General features: G+C 40.1%; 1 protein-coding gene across 1 annotated transcript in view; it reads right to left on the bottom strand.

Annotated features, from left to right (window-relative positions):
* Nucleotides 1-3,061: 3,061 nt before the first annotated feature.
* LOC109468365 (myosin heavy chain, non-muscle-like) overlaps nt 3,062-23,885 on the bottom strand; it is a 33,883-nt gene continuing 13,059 nt past the window's right edge. The window contains 26 exon segments of the mRNA XM_019766613.1: nt 3,062-3,914; nt 3,917-4,027; nt 4,429-4,620; nt 5,210-5,352; nt 5,778-5,908; nt 6,499-6,588; nt 7,067-7,313; nt 7,843-7,985; nt 8,824-9,003; nt 9,743-9,915; nt 10,465-10,625; nt 11,166-11,305; nt 12,162-12,211; nt 13,159-13,266; nt 13,631-13,734; nt 13,951-13,999; nt 14,395-14,554; nt 15,001-15,090; nt 15,193-15,303; nt 15,584-15,703; nt 16,216-16,332; nt 17,041-17,094; nt 18,279-18,436; nt 18,990-19,071; nt 19,420-19,485; nt 22,857-22,961. Of these exon segments, the coding sequence (XP_019622172.1) occupies nt 3,763-3,914; nt 3,917-4,027; nt 4,429-4,620; nt 5,210-5,352; nt 5,778-5,908; nt 6,499-6,588; nt 7,067-7,313; nt 7,843-7,985; nt 8,824-9,003; nt 9,743-9,915; nt 10,465-10,625; nt 11,166-11,305; nt 12,162-12,211; nt 13,159-13,266; nt 13,631-13,734; nt 13,951-13,999; nt 14,395-14,554; nt 15,001-15,090; nt 15,193-15,303; nt 15,584-15,703; nt 16,216-16,332; nt 17,041-17,094; nt 18,279-18,436; nt 18,990-19,071; nt 19,420-19,485; nt 22,857-22,961 (3,237 nt within the window). The 3' untranslated portion in view covers nt 3,062-3,762.

Below are 23,885 nucleotides of genomic sequence, written 5' to 3' on the forward strand. Positions count from 1 at the left end.
ATCTCGTTTGCATGTTTGTGAGATTTAAATGGTACAAATTACCTCATTTGCATGTTCGTGAGACTTAAATGGTTCTTACCACACAACACAGTATTCATGGGCGAACCCCGTACGGGTACAAGTAGTGCTGCACAATAGTAGAGAAAGGTGCAGAAATTGTTCTGTGCGTGGCATCGAGATGGAACCTGTGGTAAATGTTAGAGGAATACGTCAGTTTTGAGACTGTAAAAGTTGAATTATGGTGCATGTTCAGTCGGCGTAGATTTGCGCTTTGATTCTTGTACGGTAAGTTGTGTACTACTACAGTTACGTCATAGTTACGTCAGCCACAGGTGAATGTGACCCTGCAGTTTGGAGACAAATCGCTAGAGGCCACTGCTACACTGTCCATCGGCCAGGTTTCGTCCTGACGTTTCGTCGACGTCAGGACGTTTTGCACTCAAGGGAACGACTATTTCATACTCTAAAAATTATAAATTCTAACAAAAGCCATAATCATAACAACACAATTTCAGCTAAAAACATGGGACGGTAAACCATAACAGGAAACCGCAATTTCGGTCAGGTTTCGGGAATGTTGCTACAAAAGACACGCTACTTTTACTATTCAACATGTGAACAAACATGGCGGCCCGGTTGTGTTTGGTGCGCGACACGATAGAATTGGTCGTGGTGGCTTCTTAAGAACCGGAAGAAACTACACAATATATAACTTAGCATTTGAGTCACGTTTTATGGACATGTGTAGTGCCACACGGCGTGATCTTCATAAAAATTATCTCATTTGCATGTTTGTGAGATTTAAATGGTACAAATTACCTCATTTGCATGTTCGTGAGACTCAAATGGTTCTGACCGCACAACACAGTATTCATGGGCGAACCCCGTACGGGTACAAAGTAGTGCTGCACAATACTAGAGAAAGGTGCAGAAATTGTTCTGTGCGTGGCATCGAGATGCAACCTGTGGTAAATGTTAGAGGAATACGTCAGTTTTGAGACTGTAAAAGTTGAATTATGGTGCGTGTTCAGTCGGCGTAGATTTGCGCTTTGATACTTTTACTGTAAGTTGTGTACTACTACAGTTACGTCATAGTTACGTCAGCTACAGGTAAATGTGACCCTGCAGTTTGGAACAAATCGCTAGAGGCCACTGCTACACATGTCCATCGGCCAGGTTTCGACGTTTTGCACTCAAGGGAACGACTATTTCATACTCTAACATTTATTAATTACAACAATAGCGATAATCGTAACAACACAATTTCAGCAAAAAATCATAACAGGAAAGCGCAATTTCGGCGGCGTTTTCGGGAATGTTACTACGAAAGGCACGCTACGTTTATTATTCAACATGTGAACAAACATGGCGGCCCGGTTGTGTTTGATGCCGACACGGTACAATTGGTCGTGTTGGCTTCTTAAGAACCGGAAGAAACTTCAAAATATATAACTTAGCATTTGAGTCACGTTTTATGGACATGTGTAGCGCCACACGGCGTGATCTTCATAAAAATTATCTCATTTGCATGTTCGTGAGATTTAAATGGTACAAATTACCTCATTTGCATGTTCGTGAGACTCAAATGGTTCTGACCGCACAACACAGTATTCATGGGCGAACCCCGTACGGGTACAAAGTAGTGCTGCACAATACTAGAGAAAGGTGCAGAAATTGTTCTGTGCGTGGCATCGAGATGGAACCTGTGGTAAATGTTAGAGGAATACGTCAGTTTTGAGACTGTAAAAGTTGAATTATGGTGCGTGTTCAGTCGGCGTAGATTTGCGCTTTGATACTTGTACTGTAAGTTGTGTACTACTACAGTTACGTCATAGTTACGTCAGCCACAGGTAAATGTGACCCTGCAGTTTGGAACAAATCGCTAGAGGCCACTGCTACACATGTCCATCGGCCAGGTTTCGACGTTTTGCACTCAAGGGAACGACTATTTCATACTCTAACATTTATTAATTACAACAATAGCGATAATCGTAACAACACAATTTCAGCAAAAAATCATAACAGGAAAGCGCAATTTCGGCGGCGTTTTCGGGAATGTTACTACGAAAGGCACGCTACGTTTATTATTCAACATGTGAACAAACATGGCGGCCCGGTTGTGTTTGATGCCGACACGGTACAATTGGTCGTGTTGGCTTCTTAAGAACCGGAAGAAACTTCAAAATATATAACTTAGCATTTGAGTCACGTTTTATGGACATGTGTAGCGCCACACGGCGTGATCTTCATAAAAATTATCTCATTTGCATGTTCGTGAGATTTAAATGGTACAAATTACCTCATTTGCATGTTCGTGAGATTTAAATGGTTCCGACCGCACAACACAGTATTCATGGGCGAACCCCGTACGGGTACAAAGTAGTGCTACACAATACTAGAGAAAGGTGCAGAAATTGTTCTGTGCAGAAATCCTACGGTCTCACAGCTTTGCCTAACTCTGTGACCACCTTAACGGTCTCGCTTAAGTTCTGCCTAACTCTGTGATCGCCCCGACGGTGTCCCTAAAGTTTTGCCTAACTCTGTTACTGCCCAACGGTGTCCTAAGTTTGCCTAACTCTGCGACCGCCTTAACGGTCTCCCTAAAGTTTTGCCTAACTCTGTGACCGCACCAACGGTACATGTTGCAGTTCTGGCTAATATCGCTATGGCGCTGTGAGACCGTAGGATGGTCAAGGAAGGCCTCATAGCCTGCATGTTTTATGCCTGATGAGAAGACAAGACCTCACAGGCTGCGTGTTTTATGCCTGATGAGAAGTTAAGACCTCATAGGCTGCGTGTTTTATGCCTGATGAGAAGACAAGATCTCATAGGCTGCGTGTTTTATGCCTGATGAGAAGTTAAGATCTCATAGGCTGCGTGTTTTATGCCTGATGAGAAGACAAGACCTCACAGGCTGCGTGTTTTATGCCTGATGAGAAGACAAGACCTCACAGGCTGCGTGTTTTATGCCTGATGAGAAGACAAGACCTCACAGGCTGCGTGTTTTATGCCTGATGAGAAGTTAAGACCTCATTCACACAAGAAACGAAAATTAGTGATGAAAGTATTTTATTCTACATAAAACAACAATTTGGCACATATACATCGGATCTTTTTCTTTCTGGTTCACACATACATACAGATAGCTGTTACAAAATTTACAAAGTACAGCAGAAGACAGAATATACAACATGTTTATATACAGTGACATCTTTGTACAAAAATATTTTGAGATTATGCAAAACCACATTTAAGAAACAAGTAGGATTTTCAAAAGTTACTAATTACAAACTTTAAAATACTTCATATAATATATAATCTTAATATGAATTCTTGTTTAATGATAAAAATGTTAACTTAAAGTATATTTCATTGTCATTTGTCTTTTCTTTGATTCAAATGTGACATTCTGTACACTTCTGTAAAATCTATTTCCTCAACTATAAACAATCTTTTTTCCACACATCATTTTTAACAGAATTGTACTTAGATTGTCTGCATACTAGTATATAATTATGTAGAAAACTCCTAACTTTCAGGTCTCTGTTCACTTTATAAGAATGTTCTTGAATCTGATATGTTCTTGTCATACAAAAGTCATGATCTGTCAAAGAGTACATTGTACAATGATTAGTGCTGTGTACCTAAACCCACACTTAGGTTCAGGCCTGGATTCAAGTCCAGAGGTTTAGGTCCGGAATTGTAAGTCCTGACCTAAACCCATGCCGTCGCCATGGCAATGTATGTTTTCATACGAGGTTGCTACGTATCAACAACAGATCCGGACTGTTGTGATGCCTCAGTCATGACTGAAGTTGCTCTGTCTTCGTACTGAACCTCTGAACTCTCCTGGACCTCTGCAGCTTCAGGGGGGTTTTCTTCTGCAGGAGGGGGTTGTTCCTCAGGGGGAGGGGTTGTTCTTCAGGGGGAGGGGTGGCAGAGGGTGGAAGAGCAGGACTAGGGCCGATGGAAGAGCCAGGGGGAGAGCGAGGGGGGGAGGTGGGTCCCGGAGCTGGGGAGGCTGATTCTGGAAAAAAAGAAAGAGATAAAAGTTTTCATAGTTTTTGGACAAATACCTGTTGATTACAGATTTCTATCAGTCATTGACAAAAGATAGTGGATGCTACTTGAAACATCTGACAGTTTTAAAATCTATCCAGATGCTTGCAATTGTCTACAAGACTAGAAAGGTAGCATTTGCTAGCAAATACATAATGTTTACCTCTCCCTGGTCTAGCCTAACAAACTACAACTGCCCTGTTAAAGATGTAACCCAACAAAGCTACAGCACCAGTTACCATGGTGACAGACCTCGAGTCCAGGTCATTAATTGACCTTTTTTGTTTGGAGAAGAAGATTCTGAAGAATAAGAAACTGACCAACAGCAATGTTTTCCTTCTGTGAAGGTAAACATAATGAGTCCCTTACCTGCGGTGAGGTGTCCTGTTTGTGAGGTGGAGGGGCGAGACTTTTTCTCGGATGTTGGGAGCCTGATGGGGGGTAGAGGGCGGGGGCTGGGCATGTCTGAGACTTGGAAGGGGGCGACCCTGGGTCCTGCGCTGGCAGGGTGCCGCAGCAGGGGGGTGGAGGGGGGAGGCTCAAACCCTCGCAAGTCTGCACCTGGGGGGGGGGGGGAATAAAACAGAATTTTATTTCAGAACTCATGTCAACATAAACCCAGAAAAAACTGTTAAACATTGTCAAGTAGTTTATCATAGTTTAACATTTTTGCCTCAAAAGAGCAGCTTGATAAAACTGATAGCACTGTTAATAAATAAAAGGTTACATAATGTTACAGTGGATACAATCAAACAATAATATACTTAGGCCATCAAAAAATACTTCTTAATGGAAAACTGAAAAAAATGGGACTATATAGTATTAAAAGTTTCCATACCAGTAGGTTCCTAACTTTTGCATTCTGTTTCTTCAACACTGAGATTTGAGAAGGCACTTGAATGAAACTTCAAAAATCTCCTGGCCAAAATGTTACTGTTATTGACCAATCAGAGAGACTGTTTCAAACATCAGATATCCAATGACGGCTGCTGTTGCATACCTGTAGTGGAATGTGGTCTCTTGAGTTTCTTACTGGAGACCCCCTCAAAAATTCCCCTGACTTAAAATTTTGTTAACCAATCAGACAGAGTCTGACAGACTGTTCTAAACATCAGATGTCCATTGACCAATGACAGTTGCCCTTGCATACCTGTGGTGGAATGTGGTCTCTTGGGTTTCTTACTGGAGGCTCCTGTTCCTGAAGGTCGAGACAAGGTCATGTACGACCTCACATTCGTCTGAGCGATGTTTTTCAGCCGGTCATCTCCCAGACTCGGCTTAGGGATCCGCAAACTGGCCGGAAAAATAGCAACAAATCTTTAGTTAATTAGACAAGTTAATTCAACTGTTCTAATTTCCAAGCAGATAGACTGGCCAGAGAAATAGTAACTAATCTTTTAGTCAATTCAAAGTTATAATTCTCAAATAGCAGATGGAATACTTCTGAAAGCCATTAAATTAACACCCTTACCATACAGAGCTTTAAATGATGTTTATATAATTAGATGTTAAAAGGTTAGGTGTAACAGGTTGTTCAGTGTAATATAGCCAGCTGCCGCTGTACCACATGCCTCCAAAGCTGGTGTGTTATGCTGAGGGGCAGTTATACCAACTATACAGATAAAGATACAGAAGCTGGTGTGTTACACAGAGGGGCGGTAATACCTGCTCTAAAGATTATATATATACTGAGACGTTGGTCAAAGTTACAGACAGACCTGATGGTGTTTCGACCAATCAGCATCCTGTTTACATCCAGCTCCAGGATACGAGGTGTGTTCATGAGGTGTGTTACAGATGGAGTCGCCCCATTGGTCTCTGCCAGAGCATGAGCATGGGAGTTCCTCGGCTGTTAAAAAAACAGTTAAAACAAATTTAAATAAGAACCAAATCAACCTAATTATCATGGTTCTTAAAATTTCCAACTAGTTTCGCAACTTGTCAAGCAACAGGGTATTTTTCTAGCCGTATCAGTGCAGTTGAAATTTGTTCTTAACAACATAAATAAATTCTCTCCAACTTTAAGTCTGTCTCAAGTTAGCCTTCCTTTGCCCAAAAATGTTGAGCTTGTTGTGTTGAATCTTTGGTGCACAACTATATTAACCACCCAAAATACATGTAAATGAACTTTACCCTCAAGTGTCTGATTTTTTAATGTCATTCTGTGTGTCAATCTCCCCCACCAACATGCTGTCAACCTCCTCTCAAGTTCACAATATTCCCCATGTCTGACTTGTCGTTCTGTCTGTCAATCTTCCCCCACCCATATGCTGTCAACCTCTGGACCAACAGATTTACATACAAAGCCAAACATTTACACCTGGAAATTTGACCCACAGTCAGGCTGGTACCTCTGGTGATATGGAATACAACTTGTTGTGTATGGATTATTAGATCATACAACATAAATGAATGTAGAATTTGTATTAGTTTACTCACACTCCAAGTAGTTTCAGTTGGGTCCTGGATGACTACATACTCAGCTCCGTGTACAGGCAAGTCAATTGGTACTGGATCTTCCTCCTCTTTCTTCAAGCAAAAACAAAATGAATCAGATAAACTTAGTGTACAAAATTTATGATAATATTGTACCCTATATTATATATGCAGGTGAATGCCAATATTTTATGGTTTTTTTAAAGACATTACAATTAGACAGATCTGATGGAAGAAAAGGTCAAAGCAAGACACTTTACAATTCCAGATGTCATGCAGGAATTAACATAAGATATAGTGGACAAAATATGAAGTATACAAAGTTTAATGTGTTTCAAAAAGAGAGAAGAAAAAGTGATCAACAGTTACTGTTGTAGATACAAGAATCAAAGACAAAATAAACTCCCCTTCTATTCTATTTCGAAGAAGAAGTTACTTTTAGCTTAACAAAGCTGTAACAGTTATGTTATGTAATAATTCTTCGTTATGCCTCCTAACAAAATCCAATGTGGCTGAGGCTTTGCCCAAAAAGCTTAGATATAAGAATCAAAGACAAGAAACGATGTCCTACCCTGAGCTGAGGAATGGATGGTTTGTCCCTACTATGAGTGGTATGTACAACCCCCGACGTTGGCCCAACATGCACTGCAGCGTACATGGCGGCCGCCGCGTCGCTCGGATGTCTCACGGCGGCCGGGGTCGGGGCTGGAGTTTTCATCAGTCTGATAGGGGGCGCATCGCAGAAGTGTGTGTACCGCCCGTAGTTCGGCGTGCGGTAGTTCTGGCTGATTTTTCCGTCATACTTCCGTAACCTCGCTCTGTGGGTTGAAGAGTCAAGTGAATCAGTCATAAACTTGGCACACATGAGAAAGGGGCTAGCAAGTTTGACCCAAGCATAAAATACCACATGCAGATTTTGCAGGTTATAGTGCAGGTAAAATTGGAGCTATGCAGGTACGTGTACATGTTTATTCCTTATGTCTACCTATGCACCGAATTATAACCTGTACTGTATGATGACTGTTACCACAATATGAAGAAATACACACAATGGTTTTATTTTGCAAATTTATCTTTTATTTTTCTATTATGATCCATACTTTCTACATTAATTCTGATCGAGTGGTGCTGGTAAAATTTTCAATGTAACAAAAGGATGACGCCCTAAATAAAGCATGATTTAGTTAGGCTAGTATTGGTCTTACCGTCCCCTGTAATGAAAATTGGGTTTCATGAGGAAGATGTAATACTATGTAACAATAAACTATGTACATGTATTTAATATGTATGTACAAATGTATGTACTACGTCTGTATGTACACTATGTATATTGAGTATTGGCCTTACCTCCCCCTGTAAGCGAACATAGGTTTGATGAGGAAGATGCCAGACTCCTGTTCGATGGTCTCCAGAGTGTCCATGAGAAGATTGGCCAGTCTCACACGATGGTCGCCCATACGGTCCATCTGGGCACTCCACTTCTGCGCTCGCTGGAAAAATAAACAAGTGGAAAATTTGTGAATAAAGAGATTCTTTTTACACAACAAAGTGTTTGAAAATGACCAAACTCGGTTGTGGCCGAAAGCTCTAGTTGAGTACAATCCCTTGCATTTGTACAAAAGGTTTAACTTCAAACAAACTTTCCAGTTCCGTAAATAGTTTCATCAGGTTGGTAACTCACTGGATAGAGAGACTCTTTTTCACCAACCAGGGTTTATTTAGCCAACGTTTCGGTGACCATCTGTCACCTTCCTCAGGGCAGTTCTGACTGGTTCACATTGCACAGCCCAGGAGTTGCTGCAATAGATATGTTCTCAAACGCAAAGTAGATACATAAATTCTGTCAGAATTACCCTGAGGAAGGTGACAGATGGTCACCAAAACATTGACCGAATAAACCTTTGGCTTGTGTAAAAAGAGTCTCTTTAATCAGTGTCTTACTGATGAAACTATTCACGGAACTGGAAAGTTTGTTCTCAAGGGGTTGTTGTCACCTAGAGCTTTCAACCATTCATGGCCACATTCAAAACAAACAAACAGACAAACAAACAGTCTCCATTTTCTTAGATTGATTTGAGTATTTCATGAATAAAGAAAGGCTCAAAGAAAGAAACAAACAAACCTTGTTCTGTTCCATCTTCTTTCAATTAATGAGTTTTTCATGAATAAACAAACAAACAAACAGATGCCATCTTCTTAGATCGATTTGTATTTCATGAATAAAGGAAGGCTCAAACAAATAGACAGACAGACCTTGTTCTGTAGAGTCTCCATCTTCTTTGGTTGATTTGAGTATAAACAAATAAACAAACAAACAAACAAACAAACCTTGTTCTGAAGAGTCTCCATCTTCTCCAGCAGTTTGAAGACTTCTCCGTTGAGACTGGAGCTGCGCCTCACGTTTTCCTCCACCGCCTTCATCTCGCTGTGATGCAGGTACTTCTCCGCTAGGTGGCGCAATCGCTTTCCCGGGATCTCCACGTACTGGTCCATCATGCCAACCACCTCCTGTGTGGGGACAACGTAACAATGATTTGAATGTCTGATTGTTGGGCAATGTTCTAGCCAGCATCTAAAGTCTTCAAACAGATCATACAGTGGCAAGGCAGTATCCACTGGCCAGAGGAGTGTTCATTTCGTCGGTAGGCATTTCGTCGGTCTTACAAGACCATTGAAAGTACTTCATCTACACCATGTACTTATTCTTGGTTTTGCGCTTAGAGCGTTTCAGTTCAGGCAGGCCAATAGATACTGCCTGGCCAATTTGATACTGTACCAGTACATTGTAACTGTCTTTTGTGGCCACCAAAAGATCTGCTTGGAGATTAGCCAGTATCTGTCTTTCTATCATTTGACAGAATTTTGCTACCCATTCTGTCATCTTTGACACACAAACTTTAGCACCTGAGTGGGCCATAGGTGTTAAGTGCCTTTCCTAAGGACGCAACACTCAGGATAAGACTGAAAACAGTATGGGTATGCCTTCATATATACATTTTGTAGTATCTAAATATGTTCCAAATGACAGGTTAGCTCTTTTTGATAGCCTTTGTCTAGTTGGGCAGTTTTGATGGCATGTTAGCTGAAACAAATTCTGACCTCATAATATACATTTTGTACAAGACATTTAGAGACAGTAGTCTGGTTAATCATTATACCATACATCACAATATGCATGTATGATATGCATATATGATATATATGATGATATGTTGACTGGCTGGTTGATTAATTGACCAATCCTGACCTCATACACATCAGGAGAAAGCCGTCCACTGTTCACCGCCCGTTTCAGACTCTTGGCATTTCTCTCGGAGTCCAGTCGACTGAACATGATGGCAGATTCCACTACAGGCTGGGGGTGGGACTGCTCTGTGGGCGTGCCGGGAGCGGGGTACTTTTCTGGACTAGGCTGGGGACCTATGGTCAATAGGAGAAAAGGCATTTTAAAGGCATCCACTGCAATTTTAGGGCAGCAAAACAAAAAAATATTCTGGACATTTACCCGTTTTTAATTGTATAACAAAATGAAAAAAGAAGGAAAACTAGACAAGAGAGACAAGAGGTTTCTTAATAACTATTTTCTTTTTTTTATAACTTTTCAACGTTACTAGTAGACAAAGGAAAGGGGACAGAAAAAGGATATGTCAGTCAAGCTACCCACGACAGGTTCCTGCTATTGAATAGCCCATTACGAACTATGTGAGAAGTATCTTATTTTTGTGGTTCCCCTTAAATAGCTAGAACCAGCCTACAGTACAAAACAAGCAAACGGTTTCCGTCAGTGACATTGCATTTTTGCCTCAAACTGTCAAAGATATCAGCATGCTATGGGATAGTGTTTATTCATCTTAGAACATGTACATTCAAAAGGATTACCAGAAAATTAACTTTAAAAACCTAGTTTTACCAGTGCACCCTGATTCAAAATTTCATTTCAATTTTTGGATTCATTTAGAATGACCTTACCAACAACCAATGGTGAGGGTGCAAGGTCGACCTTGACCCCTGACCCCTGGCCGACGTCACGCTGCAGCTGCTGAATAACGTCCTGCATCTCCATCATGGCGACCGTGTTCCGCCGCAGCTGGTCCTCGTGCTCCTTCGTACGCGTGTCAAGCTCTATCCTCCTGTGGGACAACAACAACGTAGGTTATTATCATATGTTAACCTTTGCAGAAGGAATACACACAATATGTACAATGTTGTTTTTGTTCAGTTTCTTCTTCTTCTTCATACAAATAAGGTCAATGACCTGGACCAGATGTCTGTCACCATGGTGCTGTAGCAGATAGCTAAGCTCAATCCTCCTGTCGTACAACAACATCGTAGGTTCCGTGAATAGTTTCACTGATAAGTCACTGATTAAAGATCTCTTCTCTGTTCTTTGTAACTGCTTTTGTTTAATAACTGACCATGATTATGTAATCCAACTCCTGTACATGTACGTTTGGGACCCCTTAAGAGATACATTTCCTTGCAACCACGCATATGATTGTGTAGATATGTAAATATTTTACGTTTGGGAATGCATCTATAGCAGTGACACCTGTGCTGCAGTGCAATGTGAACCAGTCAGAAATGCCCTGAGGAAGTTGACAGACAGTCATCGAAACGTCGGCTGAATAAAAGTCTTGGTTGTGTAAAAAAGAGTCTCTTTTGTTCCTTACAGTTTCTCCAGCTCCTCCTCCAGCTGTCTGCGAGCCTCCTCCTCCGACGGTGAGACCCCCAGCGGAGCGCGGACTGGAGACGGCGCTGGCCGGCTGCCGGGACCTTCCCGCGACGCCATGAGAGACGAAACACGATAGTCCTGCAATGCAAGACCGATTCAATTTTTAGTTCTCACTTTCAAAAAACTATATCTCATATAATGTTGCACTGGAAGATGTGAAAAAGATATATGTTAGTTCCAATGAAATCTCCTTTCAGACTGAAGAGACACCCTGGAAATAAACAGTGAGAAGCGTTAGTGAGGTCACCACCACCTGGGACTCTTACCACCACAAGTTTTCCCCTTCACAACTTCCATCAAGCCTTTTTATTGGTAGTTCTTTTACCCTCAAAATGTCGAATTCAAGTGAGATTAAAGAAGACAACAGAAGTTTAGTTACTCCATAGTTCTTGTATTCCCATCACCATAATAATTATCATAAATCCAAGCTGAGGACATCTTTGTTACCGGCGGGAAACTAGAGACTACAGGGGGTGCTGCGTCATGTTGTAGGGGGGGTTCCTCCAAAAGTGGTGGAGGGGGGGTCTGAGAGATGAATTCGTGTTCCAGACCAGAGTCACTGTCTGCAGTTGAAGTTGCTGCCTCCTTTACACACACCTGAGGTAATTTGCTCTCCACCTAGAATTTAGTTTCCACACATTCAAGCCTGAATTATCATTTGCCTAAGAGATACTGTAACAGCTAACAGCGTTTACTATAATAATAGCAGACTAATTTTAGTGGTTACAGTCTATGCTTGTTCAATTATATTACTTTAAGACCAGATGGCAAAATCTTTCCTATCAAGTGTCATATGTCAAACAACTTTAAGTTTCGTCTAATTTAGATGACAACAAAACTCAAAAGCCATTTAGTCTTCTTTAAATTTTACATGCTGAAGATTTTGTAATTTACATCCTGAAAATTTGTCAAGAAAAACTGTTCTTTAACTTACCAAGTCACTAGAAACACAGTTCTGGAAGATGGTCCCCACTTCTTGAAGAACTAAAAGGTGATAACAAAAGAAAATTAGTGTACAAATTTCAAATAATAGCGTGTTCAATTGTTACTTCGTATTTATAGAAAAAAGTGTTACTTTGGAAATGATATGTTACATTTAATTTATTGCTGCAGCAACGGTGTTACATTATAGTTATTCATAATTGTAAAAAGCGACACTAAAGTGAGCATGTCATTGTCAACTAAAAGATACATTGTACGTGTAATCATGTCGTTTATAGCACTTTTGGCAGAACATCTTTTTTATGGACAGGTCCTATTTATGTATTTAAGGAGGACGTCCCGTCTATAGTTTTCAAATGTTGTGTCGGAAAAGATGTCGTCTGCAAGTTAGGGCAAATTCAGATGCGACATTGTCCAAACATCCAACGAAAAATGCAAAAATCCGGGTTTCACAAAGGTGCAGTAACTGTTATATGTTCTGATGAATCAGATGCATTCCTGTAAATTGTATACTGACCTATCCTGATGTTAACCTTCATCTCTCTAAGTTGCTGTAGTGTACATTATATACTGACCTATCCTGATGTTAACCTTCATCTCTCTAAGTTGCTGTAGTGTGTACATTATATACTGACCTATCCTGATGTTAACCTTCATCTCTCTAAGTTGCTGTAGTGTACATTATATACTGACCTATCCCGATGTTAACCTTCATCTCTCTAAGTTGCTGTAGTGTGTACATTATATACTGACCTATCCTGATGTTAACCGTCATCTCTCTAAGTTGCTGTAGTGTACATTATATACTGACCTATCCCGATGTTAACCTTCATCTCTCTAAGTTGCTGTAGTGTGTACATTATATACTGACCTATCCTGATGTTAACCTTCATCTCTCTAAGTTGCTGTAGTGTGTACATTATATACTGACCTATCCTGATGTTAACCGTCATCTCTCTAAGTTGCTGTAGTGTACATTATATACTGACCTATCCTGATGTTAACCTTCATCTCTCTAAGTTGCTGCTGCACACTCTGACTGCTGTCAAACTGGACTGGTGTGATGTCATTCAGCAACTGGGACGCTGACATCATTTCTGAAATACATTTTAGATATCTTATTATTCTGACATACATTGTACATAATATATTCCAAATAGTCACTTGAAAAAGGAGGTAAAAATTTTCTCATCACAACATTTTTTATTTCTCTGAATCTGTGAAAAAATTTTAGAATTGGTCACTGTTGAACATACAATGATCCAAAACATACTAAAATCATAATTTCAAGTACCAAAGACTATAAAATTGTATGTGACATGTAGGGAAGTGTTTCTGTTAAAACTGTATAATATTATACGACTGTATTGTTTTACAATTTGCAACATTTCTACTTGTTTCCCCCACTAGGAGAATGTATAATTTTATGCAGTGCACATGTGGTATATTCTTAAACCATACCTTTGTCGATCATGAGTTTCGCGAGGTTGTTTTTAAAGTCCACCACGCTGCTGTAAGTTTTCAGGTACTCCTTCACGGCTGGGTGGTCTGCTGTGGCTCTTACACTGGGGAAGAAAGATCATGGTGTACTCAGAAAATATACCTACAAAAACACTTGCATCATAATATAGAGCTTTATTTAGAGTCTATAGCATTGTAAACTGTTATTCCAACACAACGCTTATAATCCCAAAACAGTGATAATAGCAGACCACTAGATGCCTGCATACCCTGTACATGTACATGTTTGTAGGCTACCACACCACATGTGCACAACTTACCTGCTGGCAGTGTTCTGTGTAGAAATCTCCCGATCTGCCCAGTCTCCTCCTTAAGTGTGTGGAAACAACAATGAGTTTCAGAATCATTGGAGAGAACATCTGATATTACAAAGTATATCATACATATACTTTAAGAAATCATACTTTGTTATGTTTGCCTTCACAGAACGTGATTGCAACATGATGTAACCCAACACTAGTTACCATGGTGACAGACGTCTGGTTCAGGTCATTGACCTTATTTGTTTGGAGAAGAAAAGGAAGAACCAGAGGAAAAAATTTGTTTTCTTCAATGAATGAAATATAATGACTGAATGAATGAATGAATGAATGAATGAATGAATGAATGAATGAATGAATGAATGAATGAATGAATGAATGAATGAATGAATGAATGAATGAATGAATGAAATAGTAAATAGGAAGATTCTAAAGCTTCTTCACCTTCGTAGTCTCCCAGAGGCACGTCCACGTCGGAGTGGAAACTTGACCCCGCCGACACCTTGGCGTTTGACCTCCTGGTTGCCATGGCAGCACGTTTCTCCTCCAGCTGAGCCCGGATCTGACTGGTTCTGCTGCTCATGCTCGCCCGCGCTGTGGCATCCTGGGAAGGCAGGGGTCAACAACTGTCAATCATCTGTGATGTTTGTCTGGTATATTCATGTCACTGCTAACCAAAATGGAGTTCTGATTCAGTGCTAGCTCTGTATGAGAATTCTAGCATACTAGTACTTATTCTAACTTTGAAGAGGAAGTTATTATAGAAATTTAGGATATCTATCTTCAAATCAATTGAATTATGCTTACAATACACCAGAAGATACAGGGTTCTGCCTAGCATCCCTCATTCTGTCATATGATGGAATCTTGTTGCTAATGATGGACAACAAGTAATGTACATTTCATAATTTTGATAGCCCCCCAAAAATTGGCATGACATTGTGTACTTACCAATTTGCTGAATTGATAGAAGAAGGGCTTGCTTTTTGGTAAAAATATAGTTACTGTTAGTAATAGATTAAAAGGATGATAACAAGTAACAGTACTAACCCTGTCCTCTGTCTCCAGCCCCTCTGCAGGAGGAAACACTGACTCCAGTTTGGCACTAGCTGTGGAACTTCTTCTGGTGTTCACATCAGCCTAAGGAACAGACACGTGTTAAAATTTCAGACAGTTGGGATCTAAATCTAGGAATGATTTAAAAGGAGAACTACTAGTTTAAGTAAATGAGCATTGTCTCACCAACTGGAGGTCCACCTGGCTGACAGCTGCAGTAACTGTGACAGCACCTGCGTCTGCCACCTGCTGTTCCTGTGCCTCCCTCTGGGCACGCACGTCTGCCTGGGCCATTTCCTACCAAGTACAAACAAGCAGTATTTAGCAATAATATAGAAAATTGTCACAGTAATATCAAAATATACAAATAGCAGACTGAGTCCATTCTGTTCAAAAACAATCTTTGTTTTTCAAACTAATAAAACTTATTGTATAAGAAATATTTCACCTTAGTATTGTAGAAGTTGTCAGTCAGCAGCCTTTCTGAATTTAACCTTCTCCCGTCTAATTTGTAAACAAACTGAGAATTGGTAGACTAAGTCAAACAGCTACTTCAGTGTGCTGAAGGTTAACTTACAATCCTCTCTTGCTCATTGATGAACTCTTCCAGCTGCATCATGGCTTCATCTGCCTCCTTCTCAGCCTCCTCCTGCAGCCGCTGCGCCTGCGACACCTGCTCTAGCAACACCTGACGCTCCTGGAAAAACAACAGGTGTTATAACAGGTGTTACAACAGGTGTTACAGCAGGTGTCATAACAGGTGAAAAATTACTGTGACACCTGTTCCAGCAGCTTCTGGTGATCCTGGCAGGTGGGGAAAATGACAGCTGTTACAGCAGGTGTTAAAACAAGTGTTAAAACAGGTGTTACAGATTCTGAAGTTTCTTACTTTTTCCATCTATCAATGCATTGGTTTGATGAAAAGGTTCATTGTTTGAATTACAAACCAGCCTGGTAGGTAGACTTCATGGCTCCTTAAGCTTTTGGGGCTATCAGAGGATGGCGAGGTCTGTTTTTATTCTGTTGCTAAATCATATATTTCTAAAAAAAATCTGAGAACAAACAATCAAATTGGTGTGGCCTTAGTGGTATTTTGATATCACATAAATTTAAGTGAGTCACACATTTTAGCCATTTCAAACCTCTAACAGTTACTGTTGTAACTCCTGGCTTTTATTCAGTTCTACAGATCTGTGAATTTTTTCTGACCCCTTCAAACTTGTTCCTCTGGTCCTGCATCTGTCCCTTCATCAGGTTGACTCTCTTGTTGCTCTTGTTGACGACAATCTTCAGCTGGTACTCCAGGTCCTGGACATGCTGTCTCGCCTGCAACGGGACAGTAATTTTACAATTATACTTGTTTCAAGTGAAAGCTTTTGTTGCAATACAAAGAACTGTTCTCACCTAAAACTCCACAGTCACTCACCTACAGTGACATTTTGCCCTTTGGAAAGGTACTTTACAAAAATTAATTATTATAAATTACATGACTTTTCCTCACTCCATGCAGGTGTTAAATGGGTACCTGCCTTTGGTTGGGGAGGTAAAAGGCAGTGGAAGGAGAGGGATGGGCTACACCTTTTTATACTGTGTCCTAGACACAGTGGACTAACAACCCACTACGGCCTCAAAAATTGACTGTTGTTAAGTGAAGGCATTCAGCACCAAGGACAGAGACCCAGATTGTGTACATGTATTTGAACATTTTTCACAAGTCTTGTGCACTCAGAAATGCACCAGGTGTAAAATAGGTACATGACCTCAGTTGGGGAGGTAAAAGGCAGTGGAAGGAGAGGGATGGGCTCACCCTATTTATACTGTGCCCTAGACACAGTGGACTAACAACCCACTGCCCCTACAGCCTCAAAAAGCTATGTACGGTCCTTTTTTTTTTAGTTATTTAAATCAGCGCCTGGTTCCCTGTTCATCTTGACAATGTGTCTGCTAGCCTAACACCTACATTATCAATGCAACAAAAATTAATGAATAAATCTGAAAAGAAGATATTAAAAGGTAATCAATGTTGCAACTTACATTTTGTCTGTATTCTGCAAACTTATGTCTTAGTTCTTCATCTGACACCTCCTCCTGTGAAAAAATAAACATTGTTTTAGGTAATTATATTTCAGTCCATACCATGGTATGGATGAAATATATTGTGTTCTCTGATGTTTCTTCTCCTTCTCCTTCTCCTTCTCCTCCTCCTGCCAAACAGTCAAAGGGATTCAACTCCGCCATCATTCAGCCAAATGACTTGAAATTTGGCATGGAGGTAGAGTGGGCCAATACCCCCAGGCGTTTTTTTCATTTTTTTGATACATGCCTTTGAAAAATTTTTATGGAGGTTTTTTGGGGCATTTTTCGCCAAAAAATGGATTTTTGGATCCTGAGCCCTGGTGTTACAACCAAATGATCTGAAATTCGGTATAAGGGTACCTTGAACGTGTGTCTACAGAATAGCAGTCATGTATTTGGCATACACCACTTCCAAATGACTCATTTGGGGGACTTTAATGGCTATTTACACCCAAAAAAAGGGCCAAAAGTGCTATACCCGTTCCATGTTCTATCTAAAGAATGGCACGTTCTATTTGCCGTTGGCCATGGAACAGGTGTTCCATTGCGGGTTACCTGAGGTCACATTGCACCTAAGTGGTACATAATGACCCACACATTCAATTTTATGTGCCTAAGACCTTCAAAATGTATCAAATCTCATCATTGTTAGTATTTGCATACCTGTAAGAAGATTAGTAAAGCTTTCGAGATTCAATGTGCTTGTTCTTGCATCTTTGTTCTCAATTACATGGCTACTATATAATTCATTTATTTGAGAATCTTTGCCAGTTTTACACTGGGGTAAGTTTGGAATAGTCCACTTTTGCGTGGGAGGGAGATGGACTGAAATATGCTGTATTTGCTCCCAAGCAAATGTCGGCCTCTCTAGTTAGTTAAGTTTTATTCTAAACCATTCTAAAAGACTTCTACTATGTTCAATATTTGTTGCCATACATTCTTTAGTAGAAACCATCTCCTTATAATGTCTACAAATTTGTACTGATTACAACATTGAGTTCAAGAGGGAGACAGTTAATAATCAAGAACATTCCAGAATCTGTTTCTGGACTTTCAGATGAAGTTTTCTGTATCTGTATCAGTTCTGTATAGCCGGTAAAACCGCCTTTTGGCGTAACACACCAGCTTCGGTGTTTTAACTTCAACATGTAACTATACCAACACAGATGAACTTTCAAAATAAGAATTTGATTTACCCAGTTCTCTTCCTCCAGGACAGTGGCCCTGCCCTCAAACTGACCCTCCTCCACCGGTGTGAGGTTGGACATGCTCCTGCTGCCCAGCTGTGGACGGCCGCCGCTCACCGGCTCCGAACGGGACGGAGTGGACACTGACTCGTCACCGGAACTGGGTGCTGGAACACAGAACATGACATGTCATAAACAAATATGTCATCAATTGCTGGGCTCAGAAACAGGCTATGTCATCAATTGTTGGGCTCAGAAACTGGCTATGTCATCAACTATGGGGCTTTGACTGGGACACCGAGCCCTCGGCGGAAATGGGCACTAAAATACAAAACATGACATGTCATAATATTGTTGAGCTCATATACAGTTTGTTGGGCTGAAGGTCCCATGTTCCTAGGCCTTCAAATCCCAGTTGTGTCCTTGGGAAAGGCACTTTACAACATTTCCCTCACTTGACTTAGGTGAAAATGAGCACTATCAGCACCTAGCTTCGGTTAGTTGTGTCCTCTTAGATGGGGTGTAAAGAGGTTTATGGAAAGCCACACTTCAAGCATGTTAAAAATCTCCCTGCACTTATCAAAAAGAGTAGGGGGCCTTCCTTGTTTGAGTGGTTCAAACCTTACAGTCTGGTCTTACACAGCTCATACTTTTTGTACAAAACTGGCCCAGGGGTGCTACGCTAAGGTGGTTTACTGGTTATATGTGAAACAAACATACCTTCCTGTGCCTGTACCCGTGTGAGAGAGGCGTGCACCACTGCTGGCTCCACCATCCCCCCTCCCTCCTCACTCCACTCATCCTGAAAATAACACAGCACATTGTCAAGTGTGGCACTAGTACCTGTCCTGTGATTTTGTACCTGATTCTGTAACTGTATTCTGTATCTCGGTCCTTGTTGCTGTATCAGATTTTTTTATTTGGTGCAGGCTTTTATACCAGGTTCTGTATCTAGATTTGAATTGTTCAACCTGTACATGTATAACCACATCTTGGTATACATGTAACATACCAGCTTTGCAGATAATTCACACATTCCAGAGGAAAAAAGCTGTACAATGTCCAACTCAATTTGGTGGTCAAGTGCAAGGAAACTGTTAGTTCTCTAATATGTTGCTTTTGCAAAAAGATGATTAAAAAGAACACTCACGATGGAGTCAGTAGATTTCCTCAGCTCATCTCTCCTCTGTGCGGCAGCCTTTTTCTGTCTCAGGTTCTGTATTTAAAAGAAAAATCAACACCATTTTAACCTCAGAGTAAAAATCACTATCTATTCTTTATAGAAGCATGTGTAGTCCAATCAAGTGAGCAACCCTGATTCGGGATCAAGAGGTTGGGGGTTCAAATCCCACTCACCCAACATACATGTGACTGTATGGAACTGTATAGGACGTTAAGACACTTTCCTTGTGTTTGTTGAAATAAGCTAGGGGAATTTCCCCGGTACAATGAACCTGTAAATACTGTACATAGCGTCTGTCTTCTCTGTCACGACCAGTGGAAGATTAGCTCTTCAGCGAGCTAAAACTGGATTTAGATCATTTTCCTTTAATTTCTTCATAATCATATCTTAATAATATGAAAATTCTATCTGTAAAAGAATTATGAATATAATCCTAAAACTCTGGCAATATACAACTTACCACTAATACCAGGCAACATTTTGGGAAAGACGAAGCTCTTCAGCGAGCTAAAACTGGATTTAGATCATTTTCTTTTAATTTTTTCATAATCATAATCTTTAGTTAATAAAATGGAAATTCTATCTGTAAAGGAATTATCCTAAACCTCTGGCAATACACAATTTACCAGGCAACAGTTTTGGTAAAGGCAAAGTTCTTTTGATTATAGGCAGGTGGTATATACAGACTTAAATCACTATCAACACAGTAATCCAGGATATCCTTAAAGCAAACTAATTATCCTGGGCCAACAACTTTCAAAACAGTTACACTGAGAAAGTCAGCAATTTTCAAGCAGATCTTGGAAGGCATAATTGTGAAAATTTTTCCTCACTTTATGACTACAGCTTTAGATTTACTGAGTCCCCTCCCCAAGAGCTTTATACGTGACTTATTTTGTATAACATTCCAATACTGGTGGAAAGTTTCTGTACAAGACGTGTGGTTTCTATGTTTGCTGAATACCAACACAAACTAGCTTTAAATTTACTACAAACAGCTGGCAAAACTCTTAACAACCATGCATACTTGTTTGAAATGGTTGAAGAAAACATTTTGAAAATCTTGGTAACCTTCAAAACACTTGTTAGACTAACGTTCCTTGGATATACAGTTACAGAAAGGAACATTGTTCGGATTTTGGCATGTGTTCTTAAAAACAGTACTCAACAGGCAAACTTTGCCCTCTCTTTCATACACTGTGTACATGTACTACTGTGTGAAGATTTTGGACAGAAAACTTTGATTTAAAATAGGAGCACTGCAAGAGTGTATAGTTCCATAGCAAGACCTATCATAAGGAAATTTAATATCCTTTGAACAAAATTAATTAAACGTTTTTCCTTGTTAAGTAGTGACAGGGCCACAATTCAGCATAAAAACTTATCCGTTGAAAGCTTATTTTATTAGTTAAGTCTTGAAACAACTCTTGATCTGAGTTCTTAGAACGACAGATGGTTTAATGTTATAAAACAATAAACAATAAACAAAGTCATTAGGCCTTAATGGTATGTATCAAAGCAATATACCCATGGCATGGTATACAAAATGTACATGTAGATTACCATACTTTTAGCAGGTCTTTTGTATCTTATTGTTCAGTGTAACAAACAATTTAGAACAAGATTATCAAAGTGAAACGCAGTCAAGATGAGAGATATCTTACCTCTAGTCTCATAGATGTTTCGTCTTTAGTCTCTACTTTTGTCTGTAGACTGAGTTAAGCGACCACGGGGGAAGTTTATAAAACGACACTCGGGTGTGTTTACCGTAACCGTGTAAGCTGTACTGACGAGGTTATCGTGTGTGTCAGGCCGCACAAAGCCGGTGTTTGCTGACTTTAGGCAAACACACACCGCATGTGTACCCCACGGTGGGATATACGTGTACATGTGTGTCTGTCAGAGAACTCAACTTCTTTTTCAGGTACAGTTACAAGATGTAAAGAATAGACCAAGTATATTTCACAATTTCTAGCATGAATATTAAATATAAAATGCAGTACTGTTGCAGTTACTGTAAGACAACTGATCAGAATTGTTTGTTATAATTTTGTAGTTTCCCAAAAGTTTTCCCTTTTGTGATTGAAAGAGGTGTGAATGATGTAACCTAGCTACCACTTTGCATAATTTATTGCCAAAACTATATTTCAAAAGTATTACCTGAAAACTCTTTCATCTTAGAAAGGCTGGTTTCTTGACCCTTTCCCAACACAAAACAGCATGTTGACATACGCATTGTATAAACTAAAAATTTATATTCATTTTTTTTCGCATACTAGGTTTGGCTGCCATGAAAATCTAGCTAAGGACTGCCTGCAACTTCAAATACAATCATGTCAGTGTAGCAGGCAGGAAAATACCCCTGGCAGAATGTATACCCGGGTACATTCTGGCAAGGGGTATATTCTGACTTGTGACACCTGTTGTGTCTGAAAGAAAGGCCTGTTCTTTGTTGTTGGTATAATTATTAAGTTGATCATCTTGCAGAAAAATCATGATGAAAAAGAAGAGTTTTTTCTTATGGTTGATTTCAGACATGGTCGACCAATTTCTTTTAATTTTTGTTCAAAAGCTTTGGGAGTTGTTTTTTTTTCTCATCTATATTCACTCACTTTCCTTGTTCAAAGATGGTTCCTCCTTTCATCATCTAACAATGTTTCAGTCCTGGTAAAGCTGACAGACTTACCATTGTTTACTTTGGCCATATCTAGTGTTACCTGTAGCAGTAACATTATGCTAGCGTATTGTTCGCTCAAACACTGTCAAAACATGAGCAAGGAAAAAAACGGGGTCAATTCAATTTATCTGTTATGAAAACATGCCTTTTAGTTAATGCTTAGGACCTAAATACATTTGTAGCTACGTTTGACCACCTTGTCATTGTAATTCAGTTGAGAGTGTAATTTGTTCTTGCTCCAGGTTTATCCAAGACAGTCTACAGTCCTGAACTATTTGAACAAGAAGCTGTTGCTTTAACTTAGAGACAAAGTGAAACAATAGCTCAGTCATGTCTTTCTTGACAATAGAGACTGTAAAATTTACTAGCCTCTACCAGGCTTGAGAAGTGGCTGGAACGAGTAAAAGCAGCCGACCGATGATGATGATTACTGGAGTCACCTAAAAATACAGTCTGTTTCAAAGATACATCTTGTTTGCAAAGATTTTGTCTTTTTTCTTTTGTTCTTTTCTTTGGTTGAATAAATTTAAAAAAAAGAAGATTTTGTCTTTTTCCATAGCAGCTAGACATTGTTGCGTGCTTTTGTGGGAAAGCTACGTTCACTGTTTCAACCTTAAAATTTAAGGTACTGTAACATCTAAGTCTTGCAAGACTTAGATGTTACAGTACCTTAAATTTTGCTTGCAAAGATTTTGTCTTTTTCTACAATTTCTTTCTCCATACTGACCTTGTTGCGTGCTTTTGTGGGAAAGCTGCGTTCGTCCTCGCTAGACGAAGCCCATTCTCGGATGTCCCCATCAGTCGACCCCAAGTACTGGTCAGCATCCTTCCCCTGAAAAATAATGCGGCAAAGGTCACAATTTAGGCCATGTGAGCCGGTTAAGTTTGTCGCTAAACAGTCCAAGTTAGCGCTTGTAGGGCTAAGTGTGGTCATTATTTTGTAATATACTTTGATACCAGCCCAGAAAAGAACAAGAAACAATGATTATCATGCCTTCAAATTTCAGAGCTATCAACCAAGAATTGAGGTGTTCAAAAACTTGTATTTCCCAAGAACTATGATCGTAGACTGGAACTCGTTGCCACCAAGTACAGTTGGGGCATCATCACTTAGAAAGCTTCAAACTACTTCTGCAATGAAATGTGTAAAGATTGAGTGTAACAAGTCGTTTGGTGTAACATACTAGTAGCTAGCTGCCGCCGTGCCGTGTGACTGCGAAGTTGGTGTACATGTGTTTACGCCGAAGGGCAGTTATACCGGTTATACTGATACAGATAGGCCATAAGAGTCAGTAAAGTTTGTTGCTAAACTGTCCAAGTTAGCGCTTGTGGTCATTTGTACACTTTCTTTCAGTGGTGTTGAATGGCAGAGTGGTCAGGTATTTCTGACTAGACGGTGTGTCCTTGGAAAAGGCACAGTACACGACTTTCCTCACTCTATCCAGGTGTAAAATGGGAGCCTGACTTTGGTTGGGAGGTAAAAGGCAGTTGAAGGAAAGGGATGGGCTCTGCCTTCCAATACTGTGCTCAAGACACAGTGGATTAACAACCTACTGTCCCTACGGCCCTTATTAAAGATATAATTCCCTTTCAGTTTGATCACCGAGCGTACATTGAAAATGGCCATTCATACCAGAAATTCTGAGCGATAACAGCTGGGATTCGAACTCCTAACCTCTTGGTCCAGAAGCTGGCCAGGATCGCGTAACCACTGGACTACGCACGCTACTGGGATACTCCAAGGAAAGAAGGATCG

The sequence above is a fragment of the Branchiostoma belcheri genome, unplaced genomic scaffold, assembly GCF_001625305.1.
Source record: "Branchiostoma belcheri isolate BF01 breed outbred unplaced genomic scaffold, Haploidv18h27 scaffold2, whole genome shotgun sequence".
Classification (NCBI taxonomy): Eukaryota; Metazoa; Chordata; class Leptocardii; order Amphioxiformes; family Branchiostomatidae; genus Branchiostoma; species Branchiostoma belcheri.